Consider the following 26,192-nt stretch of genomic DNA (forward strand, 5'->3'; position numbering starts at 1 on the left):
CTTAAGAGGAAGAGGTTCTTAAGTTTATTGCTTGACTGGGCCAGGTCATTGGGTTTTGTGGTCACCGGGCTTTGTCTCCCTTCTGGGACAATGGCTTCTTCCAGAGGACCAATAGGACAAGCAAGTTCACCATGAACTGCACATGGCCCAAGATGGAGACACCATAGCTCCGGTACAGCAGGCCACCCAGGGTGGGTCCTACGGTGCGGGTCAATGGATGCACAGATGCACAAAGGCCCAACATGGTCCCTGGGAGAAAGGGGGAATAGCAGTCACACCCTGGGCAGGTCTCTGGCTGGGCTGCCTACCTTTTGGCTATAGCCCAGCCTTCTGCCCATCCCAACCTGCCCTGTACACTGTTCACAGATGGCTTGAGACACTCTCCAGAGGACCTGCCCATCCTCCTCACAGCTGCCCCTCGACTGCAGCACCCTCCCACCCCAATTAAGCAAACCATCCTCCACCCCAGGGTCAGTCAGTTTCTTTGTGTGGATGGGGCCGAGCCTCTTTCCTGCTTTAGCTATTTCCCAGGTAAGGGAGGAGTCTGGGAAAGGGGTCAAAGGTCAGGGATAGGCCACGCCCTCCCAGACCTGTTAGAGTAGACCTGATCTGTATATCTGGGCTCCACCCAGGATATCCAGGGCGCTGGCTCTCATACTTTCTCCAAAGGGTGATTGAGACGGCCAGTGTGAATTAGGCTAGGGAGGGTTCCCCCTCCCCCAAGCCACTGCAGGGTTCTAGGCCTGGAGTTCTAGGGCTGGGGTTCTATGTGGTGTCCCTGTTGCCTCTCACATGGCCCCTCTTCTTCTTGGCCCTCCACCATCCTCTCAGGATTCAATGGGATCAGAGGGCAGGGCCAGGGTTGTGGGCAGGCTAAAGAGATATGTGCAGGTCCCAGGCTCAGAGCAGCAGTGTCCTCGCCTGAACATGTGAGCCCCCATCTCCATGCCTCTGGTCAGCTTCTTAGGGTGGACATGCCTGCACAGGATCTTGCTGAAGCGACTGTGAGCGGAGGAGAGCACTGCCTAACACAGAGCACCCATCTCGCCTTGCATCCTCAGATGGGACTCACAGTTCTGCCTCAGACTGCTCCAGAAGGTGCCCTGAGCTTTGCTGCTCACTGACCAGAGACTTCTGAGACCAGGCTTTTTTTTTTTTTTTTTCTTTTTTTTTTTTTTTGAGCTGGGGACCCGGACCCAGGGCCTTGTGCTTGCTGGGCAAGCGCTCTACCACTGAGCTAAATCCCCAACCTGAGACCAGGCTTTTAAATGCAGCCTGTAAGGCTCCACCCACACTGAGGGCCTGCTGTGGGGAAACTCAAGGGCAGTCTCTCTCACTGCCCACACGCCTGTAGACACAGGGCAATTACTGCCTCCTCTATACCTCCTGTTCCCAGGTAAACCAGGCTGGGCTCTTCCCAAGCTAAGGGGTGGTGCCACAGGCATGCTGTGGCCTTGGTGGCTTGGCCTGCTCCTCCTGGGCAGCCCCACCCTCCACTCACCTGGCCTTAACACCCCCTTCTTCCTTCCAGAAAGACTTCCCTCCCAGCCCTAGAAGATATCCCTAGCTGTGGGGATTTGAACCCTCTATTCAGGAAGCTCTGAGCACTGTGTTGTTAAGGACTGGGAAGTGTCCTCTGGTGTTCTCCCTGTCTGGCCTCTTTACCATTCCAGCACCAGCTGTCTTCCTAAGTGGCCCCTGTAGGCCCTGCAGGTCCATTTTGATCATCTGACCCCCGCCTGGACAAAGCTTGTAGATTCTCTTCTTTTTAGTGAAATTCTGGAATGGATCAGAGCCAAGCCAAATGTCTCCTCTAGGAAGCCCTCCACCTGTGCCCCTGCCTGACTCTGGACTTGTCAGCAGTGCTGAGAACGGACAGGATCTTTACCAGGACTCTTTTTTTTTTCTTGTCACCCCCATCTTATCTGATCCAGCCTATTGGGAGGAATCCTGGAAGTCGGGGCCCCCTATGTACAGCTTACCTGTGTCTGAAGCAGATACAGCCTTGGTCAGCATGCTGTCTGTGACTACGTTGAGAGTACAGAGACTGAATACCAGTCCAGGCAACAAAAGGCAGAAGTGGAACACATTGGACATCAGTGCCTGGCAGGGCAATGGGCAGGACCATGCTGAGTGGGGATGTTTCAAAGCTGGGTGGCAACCCACCCTGGGGTCCCACCCACAATGCTCTGCCTGGGGAGGGGGGACAGTGCTGGGTGGCCTGAGGCAGACCAGGGACTTGGGTACACACAAGACACAAGACATTGGTGGAGGATGGCTTGAGACCTGATTCACAGAGCAGCTCTGTGTGTGTGTGTGTGTGTGTGTGTGTGTGTGTGTGTGTGTGTCTTTGTGTGTAGGTGTTCTCACCATGCCCAGGCCCACAACAGCAAAGACTAGTACACTGGATCTCAGCAGGACTTCCTCTGGAAAACGAGTGCTTAGTCTCCCAATAACCAGGCCTTGGATCATCTAGGAAGGGTGGTATGGAGAGGGGAAGACAGTCTAAACCAGCAGTTCACAACCTGTGTGCTTCAACCCCTTTTGGGGGTCAAATGACCCTTTTACAAGGGTCACCTAAGATCATTGGAAAACACAGATATTTACATTATAATTCATGGTAGCAAAATTACAGCTATGAAGTAGCAAGAAAAATTATTAATTTTTGTTCGAGACAGTGTTTCTTGGTGTAGCCCTGACTATCCTGGGACACATTCTGTAGAGCAGGTTAACCTTGAACTCAGCAATCAGCCTGCCTCTGCTTCCTGAGTGCCATGATTAAAGGCATGTGCCACCACTGCCCGGCTAACAGTGAAAAGAGTTTTATGGTTGGGGGTCACTACAACATAAGGAACTGAATTAAAATTAGGGTCACAGCATTAGGAAGGGTGAGAACCACTGGTATAGAGAGACCTTGACCTGGTCTTTTGAAAGAGTTCTGTCAAGAGAGAAGATATCCAAAAGAGATACTTGTGAGCCTCTCTTTGGCCATCAAACATTGAAACAACAGACTCCAAGACATTGGAATTGCCCCAGGAGTCTCACACTGGGGAGGGAAAGGCTGAAGCCTGGTGCCAGACAGAGGGGGAGCTTGCCTCCCAGAGACCTCACACAGGTCTGAGAACTTGTCAGACCACCTTGCAGGAGAGACTGGAGCTGAGACGGTGACAATCTCACCTGGACCACACCCTGACCAGGACTCTCAGCTCTGTACACTCCTCCTGCCCTCTGTTTAAGCCTGAGTCTCATCTCTGGACTCAAAGATGAACCCCAGGGTCACTGAACCTCTGCTCCTCTTCCCATTATAGTCGCACTGAATGAATCTTTTCTCTCTGCTTTTAACTCTTTAGTTGACCCATTGAGGATAAACAGCTGAGCCAAAGTTGTTAGGGCTCCAGGACTTTAGTTCTGACCCTGACAATTCTGACAATACCTTCAAAGGTATTGACTGGTGGTTGGGTGACCCTCACCATCTGCACCCCTCGAGAGTCCCTCCACCCCAAGCAGACACTGCAATAGAGCCACAAGCTTCCTAGAAAGCCACAAGGTCACAGAGCAAAGGTTCCTCTCAACTAAAAAGGAAAGAGAATCCACACCAGGGAGACTCAGGGACACCAGAGACATGACTCAGCAGGCCAGGTAGCTAGGGTGAGGCTCCCAATCTCATTCACGGATAGGAAGTGCCTGTCTTTACTGGAGAAGGAAGTGTGTGGGACTAAAGGCCAGGACTGAGTAGAGTCAGAGCAAGGAGCTTGCGGGCTGCTGGGGCCAGTGGTTGTCAAGGTTCATGGGGGTTGGACCCAGGCTTCTAGAGTCCAAACCAGGATAGCCACAACCCCTACTTACACTGGGCAGAACCTGGTTGCTTCTCACAGAACCATCAATGTCTTAGAAAAACAAATCCTCTCTAGACTGGTTTTATGGAAGCATTTAATACTGGCCTCAGCCACTTGGACCTACATCCTGACTCACCACCCCAGTCTCGACTTTCCCCACGAAGCTGAAAATAAGCTTCTGGACGCCATGCAGACCTCACCGTTATCTGACAAAACAGCGAGTTAGACAGCCAGCCAAGAGGGCCACTTTCCCTCAGTCCTCCCAACTGTACCCTCTGGCTTCCTGCACAGCCGGTCACCTAACCAAGCAGTCGCTGCTGCCGGCCCTCTACCAGCAGCTAAAGCCTATGTCCTCCCTTCCTTTACTCAGACTCCCAGTAGACGAGCAGGCCAACCTTCCCTGTAAATGTCACCAAAACCTCGTGTGGTCCTACCAGGGTCTTTGTCCCCATGGAGCTCACATCCCTGATCCTAACTCATCATCCATTCCTCCATCCCTTCCCTTCCTTTTTTCTTCTCAGGTTCTGCCCCCTCCCCCTGTTCCCACCCAGTGTCCAGCTCTGGGTGACAATCAGGTTCAGGGCTACTTACTCTCCTAGTTTTTTTTTTTTTTTTTTTTTTTTTGTCCCTGGGGATCAAACCCAGGGCCTTGCTCCTGGGTGACAATGAGGTAAATCCCCAACCCCATAGAGTCTCTCTTGAGGGGCCCTTAAGAGACATGGTTTGCTAGCTGGGCGGAGATGCAGGCCTTGGATCTCTGAATTTGAGCCTGGTCTACAGAGTGAGTTCCAGGACAGCAAGGGCTACACAGAGAAACCCAGACTTAAAAAAAAACAAGGCGAAGTTGAGGAGTGTCTGCAAACCTGTTAGAGTCATGATCCTGATCCCCTACCTCAGGACTCCCCAGAGTCCCCCAGCCCCTGAGAACCCGTAGGAGCATATGGAGTAGGCAGGATAGAATCTTTCTTCTTCTCGGGGAATTTGGTGAAATCGTTGGGACATCTTGATGTAGTTTGGGACATGCCTGGCCCTCAGTCTTACCCTCTCTCCAAGGGTACAAGTCTACCCACTCCTTGCTGGTCTTGGAGCCCAGAGCTCTGAAACACTTGCTCTTCTGCTTCCCCTCCCCTGTCTTGGGCCAAGTTCCTACACCATGCTCTTCTTTCTAAGCCTCTGCAACAATCCCAGGTTACCACACTAGTGTGCCATAGCCTCATAGATCCTAGAAGAATCTGTCTCCAAGGGTCTCCAGCTTGGATTTCAAAATGAGTGCAGGCTTGCGTGGCCTGGCTGCAAGCAAGTGGCAAGCAACACATTCATTCATTCATTCATTCATTCATTCATTCATTTTTGAGGAAGGGTATTTTGTAGCTCAGTCTAGACTAAAAATTGCTATGTAGTAGAAGATGACTTTGAACTTCTGATCCTCTTGCCTCTGCCTCCTGAGTGCTGGGATTACAGGCTTGTACCACCATGCCTGGTTTATGAAGTGCTGAGGATGGAACCCAGGTTTTGCACATGATAGGCATTCTACCAACTGAGATGTATTCCCAGCAAGCAATTCACCTTGAAGGAAGGTCTGCTTAGGCTGGGTTTTATTTCTTTTATCCCCAACAGTGTGCCATTTCTTGCTGGTGCAGATTAGAGACTTTCCTGGTCCTTGGTAGGGGAGTTGGCTAGGGTGTAGGCCAGCCCTGGACATGGATGCTCAGGGAACAGATGTCCCAGAGGTGCCAGGAATGCCACCAAGTTTCCAGACTTCTCTGCTAGTCTCAGAATAGCTACTCCTGTGCACCAGGGGTTAGATAGACAAGTCATACTGGGCCATGGCTGCATATCACCACCTGTCTCTGCCACTCAGGGTCTGGTCAAGTGCCAATAGGGACCAGGGAGCGGGCAGCTGGCTTTGACTATGTTGGCCTTGGGTTTGGAGCTAGGGGGCCCTGAGGGGCTTGCTAAGAGGATACTCAACCCCTGACCTCAAACTGGCCTAAGAGTACCCCGCCCTCCAGCAACCAGAAGCTCCTAGCTCCTAAAAGGATAGCATGTTGGATGACTATGCCTTGCTCTTCAGGAGATCCTCGAGTGCCCAGGATCTTCCCATGACAAGCCAGCCACCTCAAGGCACGTGCACAGTAGTTAGTATCACTTGACTAAGAAAGGAAACGGAGCCTGGAAACTTGCTCTGTGACCCAGCTAGGGAAGACAGATGCTGACTCCAGACAGAACCCCATCAGCACATGCCCATTTCTGTGTGTCTTCAGTCCCTCCAAGTCCTGTCTACTGCCTAGCATTGAGGCATGTCCTGGATTGACCCTGGTCTCTGCCACATTGTAGGATGGAAAACCAGGAGGTGAGTGTTCTCTCTCTCTCTCTCTCTCTCTCTCTCTCTCTCTCTCTCTCTCTCTCTCTCCCTCTCCCTGTTTCTCCATGGCTACTCTGTCACTCAAGACAGGACCCTCTCCCCGGTGGGTAAGGAGGAAGCCAGAAAGGCTACTCGGTTAGCCCAGAGACTAACGCTGGGGAAACCGAGACCTCTCTGGCTGGCAGCACTCTCTGCTCATGCCCACTTACCATCTGGAGGATCCCAAAGAAGGACATGAGGTAGCCAGCCTGTGCAGCCTCCAGCTGGAAGAAGTCCATGGAGATGATGGAGAACATCACCATGAAGAGTCCTGGGGGAGGAGTGGATCAGCTGTGGTACCAGACCCCAGTGCAGCACACAGCTCCCTCAGTGTCCTGGCCAGGGGACCTTCCTGACTAGGGAGGACATCTGGAGTCTATAGAACGTGGCTCCCTGGGGGCTGCTGGGAAGTAGTCCATGTGAGCAACAAGGTGCCAGGATGGGGACCGAGGGAGTCATGGAAGCCCTCAGAGGCCCTTGATATGTGGGTGTGTGTGTGTGTATGTATGTGTGTGTGTGTGTGTGTGTGTGTGTGTGTGTGTGTGTGTGTGTGTGTGTGTGTGTGTGTGTGTGGGGGTTGTTTCTCAGGTTCCAGTCACTGTAGCTGAAACACAGCCTGGATGGGCGGGCCCTATCTCAGCTGGCACGGGGAGCAGCCTCTTTGTGGCCCCTTACAGCCCTGCCAGTGGTTTCACAGCCACGCAGCCTCTGGGTCCGGAAGGAGCTGAACCTTTGGGATTTTAGTACCTCTGAGCCCATAAGGGGAACAGATCAGTGGTACCACAAACAAACCCTTCAGGCTGTGGTGGTCTCTGAACAGTGGCGTCATTATGGCACAGTCAAAGCTGAGCAGACTGTATATGGGGTCCTGTGTTCCTTCATCAGATGGCTAGAGCAAGAGTCTCCAGACTCTGGGTGCCTCTCAGACCCCTGGCAGCCAGGCCTGAGTGGCGAGGCTTACAGATGAACAGGAGTCTGTGGGCTGTGTGTGAGGCCCTGTGGTGGCAGTTCAGAAGGGTTCCCAGAGCACAGCAGCGAGGACCCAGACTCCCTTCTCCTCCCTTTGTGCTAGCACAGAACTAAACTCTGCACCCACAGGGTGTGCTGGAAGCCCCCATAGGCAGAACAAAGCATCACCTAGACCTGGTCCCCAGCCTTGGTCACCTCAGACCATAGACGCGAGTGGGGGTGGGGGAGTGTGACTCACCTGAAGGGAAGCCAGAGATTACCTTGACCAGGAATATGGGCAGCACTCTGGGCAGCAGCAGCAGGCGGGAGATGGCCTTCAGGTCAAATACACTGGCCTTGGTTCCACCTGGCCACCAGGAGATATCAGTCAGAACACTGGTTGTGGGGCTCTGGCTTCCAGCCCCTGTCCCCCATGCTTAGAGCTGACTACTCTCTTGGCAGCCTTCTCCCACAGCCCCCCGGGGGGGGCGGGAAGAAGGGGCCACATATTGGCCAACCAGGAGAAGATGCCTCTACCATCAGGCAGCTGTGCCAGAACATTCCTAGGTCTTGACAAGGGCAGTGGCTCCCAGCTCGGCTGGAAGGCTGTAGTAGCCAGAGAGGCCTTCCTGCCCAGGACACTCAGCCACCAGCTCCCAGCTATGCCTAGGTGTCCTCTGAGGTCCTACTCTTTCTTCATGGATTATAACCAGGAGCCTCCCAGGTTAGTCTCCATGTTAGTCACTGGGCAGAGGCACAGAGGTGCCTGATTCTTCTGAAGAGCTAGCCTGGCCTATATTTGCCTCCTTCTCCGTGCCTCACTTCCTTCTCACCCACTGAACCAGTAACCTCACATGGCTCTGGACACTCAGCACCCCAGAGACTAGCAGCCACCTGTGTGCTCCCGTGTATTCCCTGACTTTTCTAGACTTAGCTAAACCCTGCTCAGGGTTTTGACTGGCCTGACTCCCATAACTGTTTCCAGCTTGCCCTACCAGGAATTGGCAGCAAGAAGTACAGAGGAGCTCCCACCCCCTCTTTGAGCCCCTCGAACCCTTTATCTAAAGGTCTTCCTTCCATCCCCAGTAGACGTACCAGGATGTTGACTTCTTGGGCAAGGTGGTGCCCAATGGCCCAGTTGTGGGCCGGTGGTGCTTACCCTGATGGGCTGACTGGACACTGGCCTCCTTGGTGGTAACAGGGACACAGGTAAAGCTGAGGACAGCTCCTAAGAGGGTGACCACAAAAGCCAGGAAGGCAGGACACTGGATCCTAAGGATACAGCCTGGGTCATATGGTATGCTGTTTTATATACTCTGAACCCCCGCCCCCCACACACCTCCAACCCCACCTTGCTCCTTTGACCTTATTAAGTCCTCACCTACTAAGGGTGCTCAGTCCCAGCTACTTGATCCCTTAAAGCACATTTAGCAAGTAACAGTTGCCTCAGCATGCAAGCCCTGCAGGCTCTGGGAGGTGGGGGTGGGGTGGGGAGTGGAGCAGAGCAGTATGTGAATCGGGAGGTAAAGTGGCCTTGCTCAGTTGTTCCCAGGTTCCCCAGGGTTTGATAAGCTTGTGGGTGTCCCCTTTAGCGTCCTGAGACCAGGTGCAATGCTTGCTCCTGGTGGGTACGGGCTGGGCATGCCAGAGTTTGGGTTCTGTGTCTCAGGCTCCTAATGAATGATTTTGTAGGAAACCCTCCTGCCGGCCAGAGACTCACTGTCCCCTTGGTGCCTTGCTATGAGCCGTGGAACAACCCAACATACCCAATAGAACCTGTCCCTCTGGGAAACACAGGTACCTGGGGACTGGTCCTTCAGACCTCAGTCTCCTCTAGCATTCAGTCCAACCTTTCCTCTGAGTGGGGAATTTCTCTAAGCTGGCCAAGGACGCTAGTCTGTAACGCTCTTTCCTTCTCAGATGCATGAGCCTCTAAACGCTCTACATTGGCCCTTTCCCCCAGCCAGCCCCCGGTTTCAGCACGGCACTCTTTACCATAGGTTTAGAGTCTGGACCTCAGGGGTTGGGGATTTAGCTCAGTGGTAGAGCACTTGCCTAGCAAGTGCAAGGCCCTGGGTTCGGTCCCCAGCTCCGAAAAAAAAAAAAAAGAAAAAAAAAAAAAAGTAGAGTCTGGACCTCAGGAGCAGATAGACGTAGGCTGGAACTTACATTGAAGGTCCAGCAGGTAAAATGTGAGCGGCTGTCACGCGGACTGCCCAAAGTACTGCCCCAGACCTTAGCAGCATCCCACACCTGCTCTGGTCAGGCTTCAGGACGGATGTGAGTGAAGTCAGGGACTTAGAAGCTACCTGCTCTCTTCCCCATCACGGCCACAGGTGTGTGTACATGGGCACATGCATACACAGGCATGTGCTTACCAACACAGGGCATGTCTCTCTCACACAGAGGCACACAAGGTAGCTTTGCGATGATTCTGATGCACACCCGCAGGCAGGAGGTAACAGGGTAACTATCAGGGCCATTTACAGAGACCAGATTTCCGACAGCTCTGCTCAGTGTGAGGCTGGCATGTCTCCTTTGGTGCTTCCCTATCCACCCAGAGCAACTGGGCATCTCGTGCCGGTTGCTGGGATTTGGCAATGAACCCCTTCCTGGACTTTCTTTTGGCTGCTGGTCTCTGAAGCCCGCCATCACTGCATGGGGCCTGGCCAGGTGGGAATAAAAATCTGCTCTTTTTTCATTAGATGCTCTGCTCCTGAGGCACTCAGGAGCAGGTGGCGATGACCACCCACGATGCTATTTTAGGAAACATGACAAGTGAGGGTCTGTAATAGGGTGCTACGTCCCTTCTTGGATCCTGTCTTCGGAGTGGTGACCAGCAAACCAAAAGGCCAGTACTTTCCTGCAGGTCTTGGGTCTGGGATACTCTGCAGAGTATCCCACAAGGAAACTAAGGACCTAAGCCCACAAGTCTCCCAGAGTTTGAAGAGACTGCTGCCTGCAAAAGCTGGGGCCCCACTCTTAGGGCTCCACAAACACAAAACATTGCAAAGAAGGACAGCCAGCACTGGAGGTGGGGCTGTGTGGCTTAGTGCTGATGCTCTTGCCTAGTGTATGCAAGGCCCGGAGTTCAACCCCCAGGACTGGGGCGTGGGGACTGAAACTCTGAGAGTAAAGGCACCTGGAGGCTAAGCTCCAGATCTCACGTGAGAGAAATGACTCTGAGCACACTGTACCACATGCTCACTCCTGCCCTCTCTCTCTCTCTCTCTCCTCTCCCTCTCCCTCTCCCTCCCTCTCCCTCTCCTCTCCCTCTCTCTCTCTCTCTCTCTCTCTCTCTCTCTCTCTCTCTCTCTCTCTGCACACACACGATGTAATAAAATAAAAAATTGAGGGGCTAGAGAGAGACGGCTCAGCAGTTAAGAGTCCTTACTGGGGTTGGGGATTTAGCTCAGTGGTAGAGCGCTTGCCTAGCAAGCGCAAGGCCCTGGGTTCGGTCCCCAGCTCGAAAAAAAAATAAATAAATAAATAAATAAATAAATAAATAAATAAATAAATAAATAAAATAAAAAGATTGAAAAAAAAAAAAAAGGGCTGGAGAGATGGCTCAGAGGTTAAGAGCACCGACTGCTCTTCCAGAGGTCCTGAGTTCAATTCCCAGCAACCACATGGTGTCTCACAACCATCTGTAAAGAGATCCGATGCTCTCTTCTGGTGTATCTGAAGACAGCTACAGTGTACTTATATATAATAAATGAATAAATCTTAAAAAAAAAAAAAGAGTCCTTACTGCTCCTTTAGAGGACCCAAGTATAATTCTGAGCACCCAAATCAGGCAGCTCACAATTGCCTAAAACTCCAGCTCCGGGGGGCCATGACACCTTTCTCTGATTTCTCTGGCCTCACACTCACATGTGACATCAATACACAAATAAAAAAAAATACTTGTACTCAGGAGGTAGAGGCAGACAGATTTCTGGGTTCCAGGGAGACACGGAGAAACCTTGTCTCAAAACAAACAAACAAAACAAAACTAAAAAACATTAAAAATAGGGGTTGGGGATTTAGCTCAGTGGTAGAGCACTTGCCTAGGAAGTGCAAGGCCATGGATTCGGTCCCCAGCTCCGAAAAAAAGAAAAAGAAAAAAAAAACATTAAAAATAAATAAGTAGGGCTGGAGAGATGGCTCAGTGGTTAAGAGCACTGACTGCTCTTCCCGAGGTCCTGAGTTCAAATCCCAGCAACCACATGGTGGCTCACAACCATCTGTATTGAGATCTGATACCCTCTTCTGGTGTGTCTGAAGACAGTTATAGTGTACTTATACATAAAATAAATAAATAAATAAATAAATAAATAAATAAAAAAATATGTATATATGTACACGTGCACACACCACACACACACACACACACACACATGCACGCACACGCACACGCACATTTTAGTAATGGCTGACTATAGAGCCCTGGCTGGTGTAATAACTTGCTGTGTATACCCAGCAGGCTTCTGACTTGCAGAGGGCCACCTGCTTCTGACTCTCACCTGACCACGGCCTTGCCTGGCTAAAATTACACCTTACGTTTTTTTCAAAAAAAAAAAAAAAAGTTAAAATCATAGGGCAGCTAAACCTTAGGGCTTTCAAGATGATGGAATATTGTGACATCTCTCCAGGGCCTTCAGGTTGCCCAGAATGCAATTCAAGCCTCCCCTCAGGGTCCCTCCTTTTGACTCACACAGGTGCAAGGCCGCACTGCACAGGTTCCTGAATGCACGTTGTACCTCATTTTCTACCTTTTCTCTTCCTCCTTTCTTTTTCTTTTTCTTTTTTTCTCTCTCTCTCTTTCTTTCTTTCTTTCCTTTCTTTCTCTCTTCCCTCCTTCCTTCCTTCCTTTCTTCCTCTCTTCTCTTTCCTCTTCTTTTCTCTCCCCTTCCCTCCCCTCCCCTTCCCTCTCTTCTACTCTCTTTTCTTTTCTCTTTTTTAAGACAGGGTTTCTCTGTGTAGCCCTGGCTGTCCTGGAACTCACTCTGTAGACCAGGCTGACCTCAAATGCAGAGTTCTGTGGGCCTATGCCTCTAGACTACTGGGATTAAAGGCACGGGACACCACCCAGCTCTCTTTATTTTATTTTTTTTAAAAGATTTATTTATTTTATACCCATGAGCACACTGTAACTGTCTTTAGGCACACCGGAAGAGGGCATCATATCCCATTACAGATGGGTGTGAGCCACCATATGGTTGCTGGGAATTGAACTTGGTACCTTTGGAAGAGCAGACAGTGCTCTTAACCACTGAGCCATCTCTCCAGCCTCTCTTTATTTTTAATGATCAACTTCTTTTTGCTTCATGTGCATTGCTGTTTTGCTCGTATGCATGTCTGTGTGAGGGTGTTGGATCCCCTGGAACTTGGAACTTGTGAGCTGCCATGTGGTGGTTGGGAATTTAACCCAGGTCCTCTGTTTATTTGTTTGTTTCTTTCTTTTTTCTTTTGAGGTGAGGCATGGCTCTGCTATGTAGCTCTGGCTGGTCTAGAACTCACAGAGATCTGCCTGCTTCTGCCTCCCAAGTGCTGGGATTAAAGGAGTGTACTAGCCGGGCATAGTGGTGAAGAGTCAGAGACAGGTAGATCTCTGTGAGTTTGAGGCCACCCAAGGCTACACAGTGAGACCCTGCTTCAAAAACAAACAAACAAAATCCAAAAATAAAAAAATAAAAATATAAACGCATTTGCCGCCATACTTGGTACATTTTATTTATTCTTCTAAGTTGAGTCAAGACTTCAAGGACACCAGCTCAGCCTCTCATTGCCCCTCACCTCCTTTCTACCATCCACTGGACAAGTGGGAACTGAATGCGGGGGCACATGGATACCTCTGTCAGAGAACTGGATTCCTCCACGGACACTGTTCTCATCTCTGCCCTGGCTACCCGACTGCATTTCCTCAGCTGCAAATGAAGGCTGGGCCATATCCCTGTCTGTCTTCTTCCTGCAGTACTCCTGGCTGTCCTGGAGCCTAGCTACCCACACTGATCTGCCAGCTGCTAGGCAGCTTCTGGCGCTGCAGTCATAGCTCAGCAAGCAATAGCCACTGCTCTTTTTTCCAGGGCTTGTCTGTGACACTGAGGGTGGCCATGGCCTGGCCTAGACTCTGCCCAACCCTATCCGGGGCTCCTGCTGTGTTCTAGGATGGTAATTCCTTCCTCACTACTCTGGACCCCTGCCCAATGTCTCTGAGGCTTTGAGAGGGGACTGTAGAGCCAAGGTCCTCGGTACCAGGAGCTAACATGCAGGTGTGGCTTAAGGCTTTCAGCTACACATTCTCTCTCTCAAAACTAGGAGGACAATGTGCACATGGGACCTTTCATAAGTGGGTCAGGGGACTGACTCCAGAGCACCATTAAACACCCAGCCCGGGGCTCCGTGATAGTCACCTGCATCACCTGCCCTGCATGTGCCAATCACTCAAGCCTGTGGCTAAGACATATCTGAAAACAGAAGTCCTACAGGTGGACTGCTTCTCTAACCCCCAGACAAATTTCCAATCATCTTAACTCAGTGCTTTTTAGCCTAGAGCTCCCTCCCAGCTCCTCTTCCCACCTCTTCATTGTGACATAGGACTCCAACCAAATGACTGGTTTCTTCTTGCCTGGAGCCTTTGAAGATTTGAGGAGTGAGGGGCCTTTGAAGACTTGACGGGTAAGGAGTAACTCCCCTCCTCCCTGGTTTTGAAAGGCCTATGCTCTAAGGCCTCAGAGACCAGATAAGGTTTTGCAACCAACACGTGATATGCCTTGGGTATGAGTAGGGGTCATGACGCCATTTGGTATCCAGGAGGGTTTGCAGGTGGCCACTGTTATCTTGGGCAACCTGATCCTCAGGGTCTGTGGCTAAATACCTTGCAGCCCTAACAGACCTAGTGGCGTCTGCTCAAATTCCTGCTCTTTGAGGGTGACTTAGGGCCCACACTCCTAGGCTACAGACTCAGTTGGGCCAATGATAGGCTAGATGGCCCTACTGGGACAGGTGAAGGAGGTCTCCTTTTGCTGTGGCCCTGAGTCACCTCCCTTTGGCTTTGCATGATTCTTCAGCCACTGTCTTCCCCGGGCCTCCTTGCCTCAACCCCATGGGACCTTCAAGCTTGGGTCTGGAGAGGTAGTCCATTTGAGGCTCATTACCCCCTCAGTTTTGCTTACAGAAGTGATTCTCAGCCTGTGGACTGCGACCCCTTTGGGGGTCAAACAACCTTTTCAGATATTAACACTATGAACCGTAACAGTGGCAGTTTCAAAAGCTTCAAAAATTACCGTTCTAAAGGAGCAACAAAATAGCGTTATGGTTGGAGTCCCCACAATGTAAGGAACTGTATTAAAGGGTAACAGCACTAGGAAAGTCAGGTTACCACAGGCTTACAGGGTCTGGCCACAGGCTGCCCCGTTTGCCAGCCATTGTTTCTTGCTCCAGATCTCGGTCACTGGCTTTACCTCCACAGTCCTCGGGATTGTCGCCTAGGGTCTTCTTCTGATACCCATCAGTAAACCTGATGACTCTAACCTTCAAAAGAGTGAAATCTGACTCTCACCTCCAGCTCCCAGGCCTGGTCTCTCTGAACCATCTAAGGTACTCACTGTGTATCTGTCTCCAAATGACCAGTACCCCAATAGCAAGGCCTTTACTATATGGCCACCGGAGACTACACAGGTCTGGTGCTCCATACTGATGGTGGCCCGTGAGACAATGAGAAGGGTATCCTCACCATCCCCCAAATGCCCCTTCGGACCTTGCTCCCATCTTCCTGGCTCTGGCCACTCTCAACCCTTGGATCTTTTCAAATAACCAGGATATTTTGTTTACAGGACTATGCCTTCACTAACAGGCACCCCCACTCCTCTCTGGGCCCATGCCCTGGCCCTGAATGTGCTTAAGTTAGAGCATGTTCTTAATACCCGACCTGGGCCCTAAGGGCCTATGGCTCAGGACCCTCCCCAAGTCCAATCACAGGCTGTGAGATGTTGGGGTTCAGGGTGGTAAGTCACAGGACCACCAGCATATGCTGATGTGTGGGTAGTGGCTCAGGGCTCAGGGCCCTCTTTGGGCAGCTCAGCCTCCTGGTCCTGAGTGGTAGGCTGGCCCAAACCAGTTACACCAGTGCCCGCCCCTGCAGGCTCCAGTGCCAAGTCTACTTCCTCCTCCCACCTGCTGCCCCGGGCTTCAAAGATGGGCACAGTTGGGACCTTCCAAGGGGACAGGCTCCCAGAGGTGGGCCGAGAGGCAGGGGACAGGGAGACCCCTGTGTGGGCTTGATTACAATCAAGGAGGGGGAGGGTAAGGTGTAGGTGTCTCTTCCCCAGAGGTGTCAGGTGCAGAGTAGACTTAGGGAGTGGGGTGTGGGGTGTGGTGGAAGGTAGAAGGGTAGGGTAAGGAAGCCTGTGTCTTAGGGCTGCTTCCGTGGCCTCTACTGGAATGAGAAGTGACTGCAAACCGGTTAACTATCTATCTAGGCTTCCATGCCCTTGCAAACGTGGTGCGAGGGACAATCGCACAGCTGTGTGAGTCCTGGAGGGCTGCTTGGCTATGGGTGTGGCTGGTCACATCTGAATGGGACAAAGACAGACCCCTCAGCCATAAACCATCAAGAGAGAATGTTCCACGGACCTCCCACGAGTTTGGACAGCTTGAAGTCTGATTATGAGGGTTCTGTCTTACATGTGACAACTTGAAGTTCCCCACTCTCACTGTGCACTGCCCCCAGGTCTGCGCACTGGACTGCCTTCTTTCTTAGATCTCAGTTTCCCGACTCATTAAATTAGATGCTAAGGTCGATCGATTGCTTTCTATATAAATGTCTTGGTTATGAAGGGGGTCGTGGGATAAAAGGAGCCGCTAGTGCGGCTAACAGACTATCCTGGGCCGAGGAGAAGAGCATCTTGGGAGCTGCTGGAAGGGAAAGAAAGCCAGTGGTGTCCTCTGAGTCAGTGGCTGGGATGTCGAAAATGCATGTGAAGACAAAGGGTGTGTGTACGGGGCTGGATAGGCAGACTGCTTGTGGAAAGCATGTGGCTGGTAGTGATTGTACCCCATCAGGGCTGCTCAGAACCTGAGGGTGAGGTCACCCCTGCAGCGCCCACATCACTGGTGAGAAAACACGTGGGGGTAAGGGAATGTACCCCTGCCTCTGGCAGCAGGAGGGTGGCCCCATGAATGTTGCCTACCCCTGGGTGCCCACACTGTCTCCTCCCCTGCACAACCACAGTCTGCCTTTTCTGACTCCTCTCTTCTCTCCTACTTTCCTGTGGCCCATCCACGAACCCCAACTCAGAGGCCACGGGGACAAATCCTTGTCCCTTTCTGGGTCTGAGCTGACTTGCTATGGCAGCTCAGGTCCCTGTTCTCTGCAAGGCACACGGCCCTTAGCTTCTCTGCTTCTTAAACTTGAAAGGCCAGGAGCATCAGGGCACCCTGGAGGACAGGGCCATCACTGTCCGCCACTGGAAAAGGTGGCTCAGCCATACATTTCCTCTGTAGTCCCTTTGGCTCAACAGTCCCTATGGGACCTCCAGCTGCCCAGACCCCACAGGGTGAGCCCAATTTGGACTGCATAATTAGAGTTGAGGCTTGAGTTTGCCTTTCCCTCCCACCCATGGGCAGAAACAGGCAGGAATCTGTTCTTGGTCCATCTCTAGTCCAGTCACTGTTCTTACTTGGGTGGCGCTGAGTCCCCATTCCTACCCCACCCCCACCTCCCTGTGTGCGTGCGTGCGTGCGTGCGTGCGTGTGTGTGTGTGTGTGTGTGTGTGTGTGTGTGTGTGTGTGCTTTGTTTTCCTGCACCCTGGGGTCTGTGCATCCTTGCTGACTTGCCTCGCTCCTTCCTTGAATTGGGTCTCCACTCAAAATTCACCTGCTTAGAAATCCTGATAATCACTATCCCCCAACCCCACCCCAGACCTGATTTCTTTCTTTCCGTATCTCACGTAGTTCAATCCAACTTTATAACAACCATGGGAAATATACTGTCTTCTCTGTCAACCCATTAAATAAGACAAAACTTAAAAAAAAAAAAAAACTGTAAAAGAGCTGGATGTGGCGGTGCACTTGGGAGACAGAAGTCAGCCTGGTCTACACAGCAAGCTCCAGAGGCCCTGGCCTTTTTTTTTTTTTTTTTTTTTTTTTTTGATAGAAAAGATAAAGAAAAAAAAGCCACTTGGCCCAAACCGAGATCCCCCAGGGCCATTAGGTCTTGAAATCAAAATCGCATTGTGCTTATCAGCTTTGCTGCTTTAAACCAGCCAATCACGTGTGAACACTGAGGTCGACGTAAAAACACCAGACCAGGAGCTCTGACCACTTGGAGTGAGGCTCGGGCTCCTCTGCATAAGGAGTAAAAGCCAAGGAAGACCCTGGGGCTTGCCGGCTTGACTAGGCGCGACTATGACCCCTGCTGCAGAAGTGAAACCTTTGCCATGTTGGTCACTTTCTTAGGGTCCTAGACCCACTTCTAAGACGTTCTAGAGACTTGGACTGTCTTATTTCCTAGTGTGCCCCAGAATCTAAAACCCCGGGGGCACTTATTAGATGCTCAATTGACACTGCTGAGCAGACAAGCTCAGCTCCCATTCACATGCTAATGAGACATTCAGAGCCCTGTCAGTGAGTCCTGCATCGAGTCCCTGGACACCTTCTTGCCAAGCTGTATCTGTCCCCACTGCAGGGACAGACAGACAGGCAAGCCCACCACAGACCATCCTGGAACCACGATGTAATGGGGTCATGGTGTCAGCCCATGCCTGGATCTCTAAGCTCAGCCACTACCCGGATACCTCTACTGTCATTAGGGTTGGTCTGAGGAAATTTGGGGAGCCTAGGTTACAGGCCCCCAGGTGGCCCTGGCTTGAGGAGTAAGTCGAAACTCTGGGAACCTACTACTGGTATTGTTTATCCAAGGTAAGAATGCCTAGTAATGACAGAACTGTCCCTCTAAAGCACAAACATTTAGGCTCGAGGAAAGCTCTATCCAGGAGCACACACCCCTGCCAGATGAGGCACCTGTCCCAGCACCACAGCTGACTTCATGAGATTTTGGGGTGAATCACAGGCAGGTGCAGGCTGACTCTTAAAAGCTCTGACTCTGGTGCCAGAAGTTTGGGGGCAGATCTAGGGAACATGCAACTTCAGTGAGGCTTTTCGCTCAAGAGGCTCTCGGCTACTTAAAGATATCTGGGCCTGTCCTCACTGCAGGGGACAGACGAGAGAACTCAACATACCATCATGTATTGGGGTATCTTCCCAGGGGGAAAAAGAGCTGAGTTCCCAGGACAGGGCCAGGTGAAGAGCTCGGACAAAAACCAGGGAGGGTTCTACAAAGTGAGCCTTTCTGGTCCCGGCACTTTTGCGCTCATGGCCGTCACAGTAGCGCCCTCTGGTGGCACCCCTGTTGGAGGCGCCATCCCAAGTCCCCATCCACTCTGCAGGTTGGCTAGTCCCCAAACGCTTGTAATTTAGGTGGAAAAACCAAGTCTCAAGAGAGGTAGTGTTGCTTGGCCGATTGTCCGATCTCGAGCAACCTACCCGATGACTTCCCAGTTCCCTATCTCTCTATGTCACGTACCCGTATGCGGTGCTAAGGGTCCCACCAAGCAGGGAGCCGAAGATAACTCCAATGCCAAAGCAGAGGCCCAGCCGGCTCAGTGCTGTGGGCCGCTCTGTGGGCGCCGTCAGATCAGTGATGACCATCTGGGCAGCTGCGGGTGGGAGGAGACTGATCTGCACACAGCCCCTCACTATGGAGAGCCCACCCAGGGGTCTAGGCCATGCTCCCAAGCTCGTTCAACTTGGCCACGCCCCACAGCCCCATAGCCCCTCACCCAGACCCACACCCCAAAGCTCTTCCACAGTACCTCCATCCAAGCCACGCTTCTACAAACCTTTCCACTCTTAATCTGGCCTGCCCCAGACCATACACCATCTTTCCGTGAGGAGACTAACACTCTTACCCTATTCACTGGCTACCTGCATCCCCCTACCAGAAGCCATGTCCTCACCTCTCCCCTCTACTCGCTTAGAGCCAGGCCTACCCACCAGACCTTACCTGGAAGTGTGTGCATGAGTGCGGCAGGTAGACGGGAGGCGAAGAGCAGGAAGACACCAGGCAGGGCTGGGCTACAGGAGGCCACCAGGAGCAGGTACAGAGCAGAGGCCGCCAGGAAGGAGAGTGTGAGTGCTGCTCTAGCTCCACGCTGGTCTGCGAACCTGGGGTCACAGGGCAGGTCAGAGTCCCCAGCAGGGAGAGGGTCCTTTCCTCACTCCCCACTCAGGCCTGCTGCTAGGCTGGGACGCTGGGGAAGGACCACCCAGGGAGTATGTGGGCACTTGGGCTTCCACCAAGGCTGTAGGCCCACCAGTTGGAGTTCGGGGTGTCGACCAGGGGCTGGACCTCTCCTGCATCCGTCCTTCCATTGGACAGGGATGCCGAGGACCTGTTAGGACCCAGCCCCTGAGGGGTGGTAATGGGTCTTGTGGGTTGAGGGACCTGCATCCCTCACATACTATACCTGCCAAACACAGGCCCACCCAGCAGCTGAAGCACCCCGAAGGTCGTCTGTAGGTAACCAAAGGAGACAGAATCTAGGCCCAGCGTCCGAGACAGATACTGAAAGACAAGGAGGGTCTGGAGTTAGGACTCCTTAGACGGGTAGGGGTGGAAGGGAGCAGAGGGCAGTGTCCTGGGAGAGGAGGCCTTCTAGAGGGCCTCAGCTCCTCCTCCCCAGCCAAAGACTTCTGGCCTACCCCCTCTGCAGGACACACCTCAAGTAGGCCACAGAGCAATGTCCGTCCTCAATATTGTATCTTCAAAGCTTTGCAGCATTACCCCCTGGCCAGCAAGCAACTGGCCAAACTCCTTAATTATTTCTGAGATGTGGCCCCTTGCTCAGCAAGACAGTCTGCTCTGTGAATTCCTTAGGACTCAGCCCTTCGTGTGTGTGTGTGTGTGTGTGTGTGTGTGTGTGTGTGTGTGTGTGTGTGTGTGTGACTATTTGATAGGAGAAGGGACGTGGCAGAGTCTCTATAGAGAACCCAAGCAGTCCTGAGACCCCAGGATCTTATCCCCACCTTAGCTGCATTTCGGAGGTCTGAGGCACTGTCTCCCTCCAAACCTGTGCCTCCTCCCTTCCTCCTCCCATCGTCCTTTGCCTGAGTCTTTAGCCCTGTGCTAAGGATAACATTCCTTCAGTTCCCCTCTCTTCTCTTGAGGCCTTCCTGGTGGGCCTCCATTCCAACAAGGTCACCCAACAAGGACTTTTCCTAGTGCCTTCTTGTCAGCCCTCCTCGAGCTTGTTTCAGTTGCTATCTCTCCCGCCTTGCCTGCAGCAGTTACTTTCCTCATTCCTCTCTCCTCACGAGGTCAGCTCAGGGCAGCTCCAGCAGGCCTCTCTGATTGGCACTGACTCAGGTGGTTTGCTTCTTTCTCTGTGACCCTGTGCTTAGACTGTCCTGGGTCTCCCACCTCGACTGTCACTGGTCTCGGCTGGCCTCCCCTCAAGTTTGGAGGGTTTGTTGTCACCACCTCCTCCCCGCAGAGCCCAGACCTCTTCCCACTACCAGCACACCCTCCTCTACTTTGTACCATGCCCGAAATCATCTTCAGCATAGGGTAGCAACCGCTGAGCACCTGCCCTCCTCAATCCTGATTGGCTCCTTGACCATTTTTTTTTAAAGATTTTCTCTTGGGGTTGGGGATTTAGCTCAGTGGTTGAGCGCTTGCCTAGCAAGCGCAAGGCCCTGGGTTCGGTCCCCAGCTCCGAAAAAAAAGAAAAGGAAAAAAATTTTTTTCTCTTTCATTTTATTTTATGTGTAGGGCTGTTTTCCTGGCATAGAGTCTGTGCACCATATATGTGTAGTGCCACAGAGGGCATCCTGTCCCCTGGGACTACAGTTACAAGTGATTGTGAGCCACTGTGTGGGCGCTGGGAATCAAACCCTTGTCCTTTGGAAAAGCAGCCAGTGCTCTTAGCCAGTTAGGTCCCTACTGTTTTTTTCCACCACTGGTAGCATCTCCGTCCTCCTGGAATTGGGTCCAAAGTGCCAGTGTCTTCTCTGAATTCCTTTCTCTCACCCTCACATGCCGTAGACCTGCCCCTTTCTCACCTCTCCCTAACCATCCTGGAATCTCTCATCCTGGAATCTCTTCAGCATCTGACGGGTGTGGTCCTGGGACCTCAACCCTCTGTAGCTGCAGGCTCAGCACTACCCCAGGGCCTCTGCACAGCAATGCTTTTCACCTTCAGTCCTCCACCTTGGTCTTCTCAGCCAAATTTTCCTGACCCCACATCTGCCATCTACCCTCAGACCCCAGTGCCCTCACCCTTTCCCACTCCCAGCTGTTTCTTCTTCTTCTTTTTTTTTTTTTTTTTTTTTTTTTTTTTGAGCTGGGGACCGAACCCAGGGCCTTGTGCTTTGTTAGGTAAGCTCTCTCCCCCTGAGCTAAATCCCCAACCCCCCTTTTTGTTTGTTTTTTTTTTTTTGTTTGTTTGTTTTTTTTTTCTATTTTCAGTTTTTTTTTCCTGCCCCCCTTTAAATTTTTTTTTTTTTTTTTTTTACCACTGAGCTAAATCCTCAACCCAAAAGCATTACTATTTTTTTTTCTTTTTTTTTTTCCAGAGCTGGGGACCGAACCCAGGGCCTTGTGCTTGCTAGGCAAGCGCTCTACCACTGAGCCAAATCCCCAACCCTCCAGCCGTTTCTTCTTGCACTGTACAGCGTAACTCGTAAGCCACCACCGCTCAAACCCCGCCAGCTCTGAGGGCAGCTGCCTGGTCCTTTGTGCCCCCGCTGCTTCCCAGTCCAGTGTCTCTGCTCACAGGACTTAATGAGGATAGGCTGGCCAACGGGGGCCTCTCTCTGGGAGCCACTGCAGGTCCTAGTACCAACTCTCCTTTAATGAGAAGCAAAAGACGGCTCCTGCCCAGGCTCCCACATTTCAGGAAGGAGGCTTGCGGTGGGAACCCTTACCATATGTGACTGAGCAGAACTCTACTTAGGAGGAAAGATGGAGGGTGGAGTTCTGAGCTGGGAATGTCTGCCACTCCCAGAATCGTGACAAAGGTCAGGGCTACTTCTAACCCATTTCCCCAGCTGCCCAAAAAGGCCATCTCTGCTCCTCTGGGCTCCAGGGAGCAGAGGAGTGGAGGACCAGAGAGCCAGGGTTTAGATTATCCTTTCCGGTCTTATCTGACTTCTTTTCTGTTTCCCTGAACCTTGGACTTTGGAGTATAATGTGAACAAAGTTTGGTTTCAGTCTAAATTCTCCTGTGCCTGGACATCTCATTTCTGCCTAGCATGGCCTACTGACCAGCCTACTGAGGGCCAGGTCCATATGCTGAGTGAGGCCCAAGCCCAGCACAGAACCAACCTCAACTCAATACTCCAGCCAGCTTGGGCTTTGAGAACCTCTGAGGGGTCATTTAAAGGTTGTCTGTGGACCCAGGTTAGATGGAAAAAGGAGATGGAGAGTCAACCTCTGAGTTCTAAGCTCTTTTAGATGCTGCCACCTTGTGGGCCAACTCCATAAAGGTTTGTTGAGTGACTAAATGATAGTGAAAAGTAGGAATGAACCAAAGGGTGTGGATGGGCAATAGTGACTATTCTGCCCCACCTTTCCTTGATCCAGGTAGAGCTCAGCAAGGCTCTTGTGGGATTAAGTCCCTGTCCTCATATTTTGGTGGGTGGGAGAAAAACCAGTGGAATGGGTAATATGGAATAAGGTATCTAGTGTGGACACAAGAAAACAGAGGGGATGCCCAGCAGGGCAAAGGGATGGACAGACATGATGTCAGAAAGAACTGGGACTGCATTCAGCCCTTTGGGACAGGAGCTGAGCAGGTGCTAAGCAGAGGTGCTCTGAAAGAACAGGGGCAGGAGCAGCGTGGTTACAGGAGGAGGAGGAGGGTACTCTATCAAGAAGGGCAGAAGTGGTGGTGATGGGATCAATGGGCCCAGTTCCTAGGATCCTTAACTTATCCAGTATCAAACCCCACCTTGCTCCCTGCCGTTGCCCATCAGGAAGGCAGTGTGGGGCTTCTGGTGAGGGCTGTGGGTGCTACTCACTGGTATGATGGAGAACTGCATGAAGAGACATGTTAGCTCCAGGGCCGCCAGCACATAGGTGAGGACGATGATCCCCTGCCGGGGCAGAGCAACCATGCTGCCGGAGAGCTGGCCAGACATCCTGGGCAGGAGGTATCCAGAGTCCCGGAGGGACCGGAACTAGAGGAGAGCAAGCCTTGCAGTAGGCAAGGGGCAAAAGTCCTGTTGATTCTGGCTGGATGCTGACTCACCAGGTTGGAAGGAGTGGCCTGTGCCTGTAGGAGAGGGAGAAGACAGTGGCCGACTGCAGAACTCACCAGCTTCTCCAGCTCCCTCGACCTTCAAGAATGGGTCAGCTACCCTCCCCACCTGCCAGCTCCTGGTTTAAGTCCTAGTCTCTATAGAAGAGGAGACAGGGCACCCGACCCTTGTATGTGTGTGGGGCACCTCCTCCACCTGAAAGGGGCATCCGGCAAAGCCACAGGTGTCCTCCTCAGGGAGACCCCACGCCTTATTTCTAGGAGAAATGCAGGCGGGTGTGGTTTCTGGCTATTGCTTTTGGTGGGTACAGGGATGGTTTAAAGTCATTTTGCAGGGATCCTCTTGGCCCCACCTTCCTTCTTCAGGGACCTGCCTCCAGTTCCAGAGTTGTCTGGAATTGCAGTGCAGTAGGGACTGGGGAACAGCTCAGCGTTTCAGACCTCGTCCTTACAGAGCAGCTCAGTCTCACAGTAGGGTCCTTTCCTCCCTCCTAACTTCCTCCACGGGTGGGAGCAGGATTTTGCGGCCAGTCTGAGCCCTTTCAAAATTTTGCCTGGTTTCACCGTTAGGGCCCCACTGCCTTTGCCCAACATCTCATCAAGGGCCCCGAGCTGCACCCAGGTGGGCATCTTGGGTTCTGGAAGCTCAATAGGTGAGCTCGGGTACCTGCTTTTGCCGGGAGAAAGTGGGCCTGTGTTCCGCGTGGGTGAGCCCTCCCAGGTGTTTCCTGACACAGGCCCTTCCGCAGTCACCCGGAAAAGCCCCACCCCACAATAGCTTGGGTCCTCCCACTTCACCAGGGCTGGCCCTCCGGCCCGGGAGCTCGCTCCACCCACCCTGGGATCTGGGCTAGCCCGCCACACAGTCTCTGAGCATTCATTGGCCAATCAAGACATGCCTCCCGAGGTCCCTCCCCCCGTGCTCCCCAGTGGGGATTGCGAAGTTCTAAGTGTCAGGCTTTGGCCCTGGACCCTGGTCCCGAGGAAGTTGGAATTCTGACCGCTTAAGCAACACAGGGTGTCCATTTAGGGTTGGGGAGGGAAGACGAGGAGAAGAAGGAGGAAGAGGAGGGGAGATGGCTCTGGGATCCAGTCAAAGGGAAAGCAGAAGCCAGGGGAGGCACAGTGATACATTTGTCTGGGTAGTTCTTGGGCACCGAATCTCTCTCCACTGATCAAGAGGCTTCTGGAGCTACAGAAATACCTCCCCTAACCTCTCCACATCATCCTGTCTGCCCTGTTCTAACATTTCTGTGCAGTATGTTTGGGGTAGATTCCACCGGGAAAATTGGGATGGGAGACATGTTGCAAGTGTAGATATATTGCAAGTGTTCCCAGGTCCTCTGCCAGGAGGGTATAGGAACCCATCACAGCTCTCTGAGGGTTGGAGGACACCCAGTTAGCCAAGGCTTCCAGGAAAGATGAGAGGAAGGCTGATTATGGGAAGGAGAGGACTCGGAGGATCTGGAATCTCAGGACTCCTGGGGAAAGACCAGAGTCCAGGTCCTTCTGAACTCCATGGGGGTAGAGATGAGGAATAGTTCCTGTCAGGTCAGCTCCCTGATTGGGTTAATTGTTACCTATTGTGCAGGTGACATCTTTACTGATGCCAGGGTTTTGGGGGGCAGAGCTTGGATGAGTAAGACTGCCTCAGGACAGTCGGGAAAGGTCAAAGGTCCTCCAGTGTTCATGCTAAACAACAAGAGGCAGGCTACTTACCCACAAACAGAGCTTGCAGTTGTGGGGGAACCGGCAGCTTTCGTTCTTGTTCGAAACAAACTCTGGAGGGGTGGGGCACTTCCTGGTTGTGAGGGAGTGTGGGAAAATTGCCCTTCTGGCTAGAGAGGAACAGGGAACACTAGAACCTGGGATCGCCTCCTGAGGAGGAAGTAGCTTTCTCTGGGGACCAATATCACTCACATGGGGCCACCGTTCTGCCAAGGAGACTAATCCAGACAGCTGTAGGAAGGGTTGATTCTTATCTGGGTCCTGGCTGGGAGGCAGCTTCTTAGCAGGGCTCTAAGGAGGAGCCCAGTGTATCAGGTGTAGACAGGGTTTGTCAGGCAGTAGGAACAGTGTGGCAGGGCTCAGGCACCTGAGAACACCTGATGGGGCTTAGACTTAAAAGGTCCCGTGGGGTTAGGGGCAAAAATAGAGGGGCGTGAATGTGGCCACATGTGCTGAGAAAGTGACTACTGTGTGCTGGGGTTCAGGACACCGCACAGCTTCCCTGAGAAAAGAGATACTGCCTATATGATTGCCTGGGCCTAATGATGTGCCTGTGAAGTAGGAATCTCCTTTATAACCGTGAGGATTTACCGTGTGCAGGCTGTGTTCTATTTAAAGGAAGAGAGTATCATTTGTTTATTTTTTTTTGCCAATTTCATACATGTATACAATGTATCTTTTTTTTTTAAGTAAAAGACTTATTTAATGTACCTGAGTACAGTGTTGCTGTCTTCAGACACCAGAAGTGGGCATCTTCATACCATTTATCGCCATGACAGATGGCTGTGAGCCACTGTGAGTTTGCTGGGAATTGAACTCAGGACCTTTGGAAGAGCTCTTAACCACTGAGCCATCTCTGCAGCCCTAGCACCGTGTGTCTTTTGTTAGCTTGTTTAAAGTGTCTGTGTTGAAGGAGACAGATAACATCTCAGTTTTGACAGCACGTGTATTAGTTACTTCTCTATGGCCGTGAT

The 26,192-nt window shown here is 52.0% G+C and overlaps 1 protein-coding gene across 1 annotated transcript; it reads right to left on the reverse strand.

Moving 5' to 3' along the window:
• Slc22a18 (solute carrier family 22 member 18) lies at positions 1-25,260 on the reverse strand. The gene is made up of 11 exons (XM_032891354.1): positions 25,210-25,260; positions 23,252-23,505; positions 19,699-19,796; positions 19,236-19,396; positions 18,756-18,888; positions 8,348-8,460; positions 7,448-7,555; positions 6,411-6,511; positions 2,371-2,472; positions 1,983-2,103; positions 1-249 (listed from the first exon to the last, which is right to left on the reverse strand). Exons 2-11 carry the CDS (start codon positions 23,369-23,371, stop codon positions 62-64), a joined length of 1,245 nt encoding a protein of 414 aa, XP_032747245.1. The 5' UTR covers positions 23,372-23,505; positions 25,210-25,260; the 3' UTR covers positions 1-61.
• Positions 25,261-26,192: the final 932 nt, after the last annotated feature.

This window comes from Rattus rattus, chromosome 2, assembly GCF_011064425.1.
Source record: "Rattus rattus isolate New Zealand chromosome 2, Rrattus_CSIRO_v1, whole genome shotgun sequence".
Taxonomy (NCBI): Eukaryota; Metazoa; Chordata; class Mammalia; order Rodentia; family Muridae; genus Rattus; species Rattus rattus.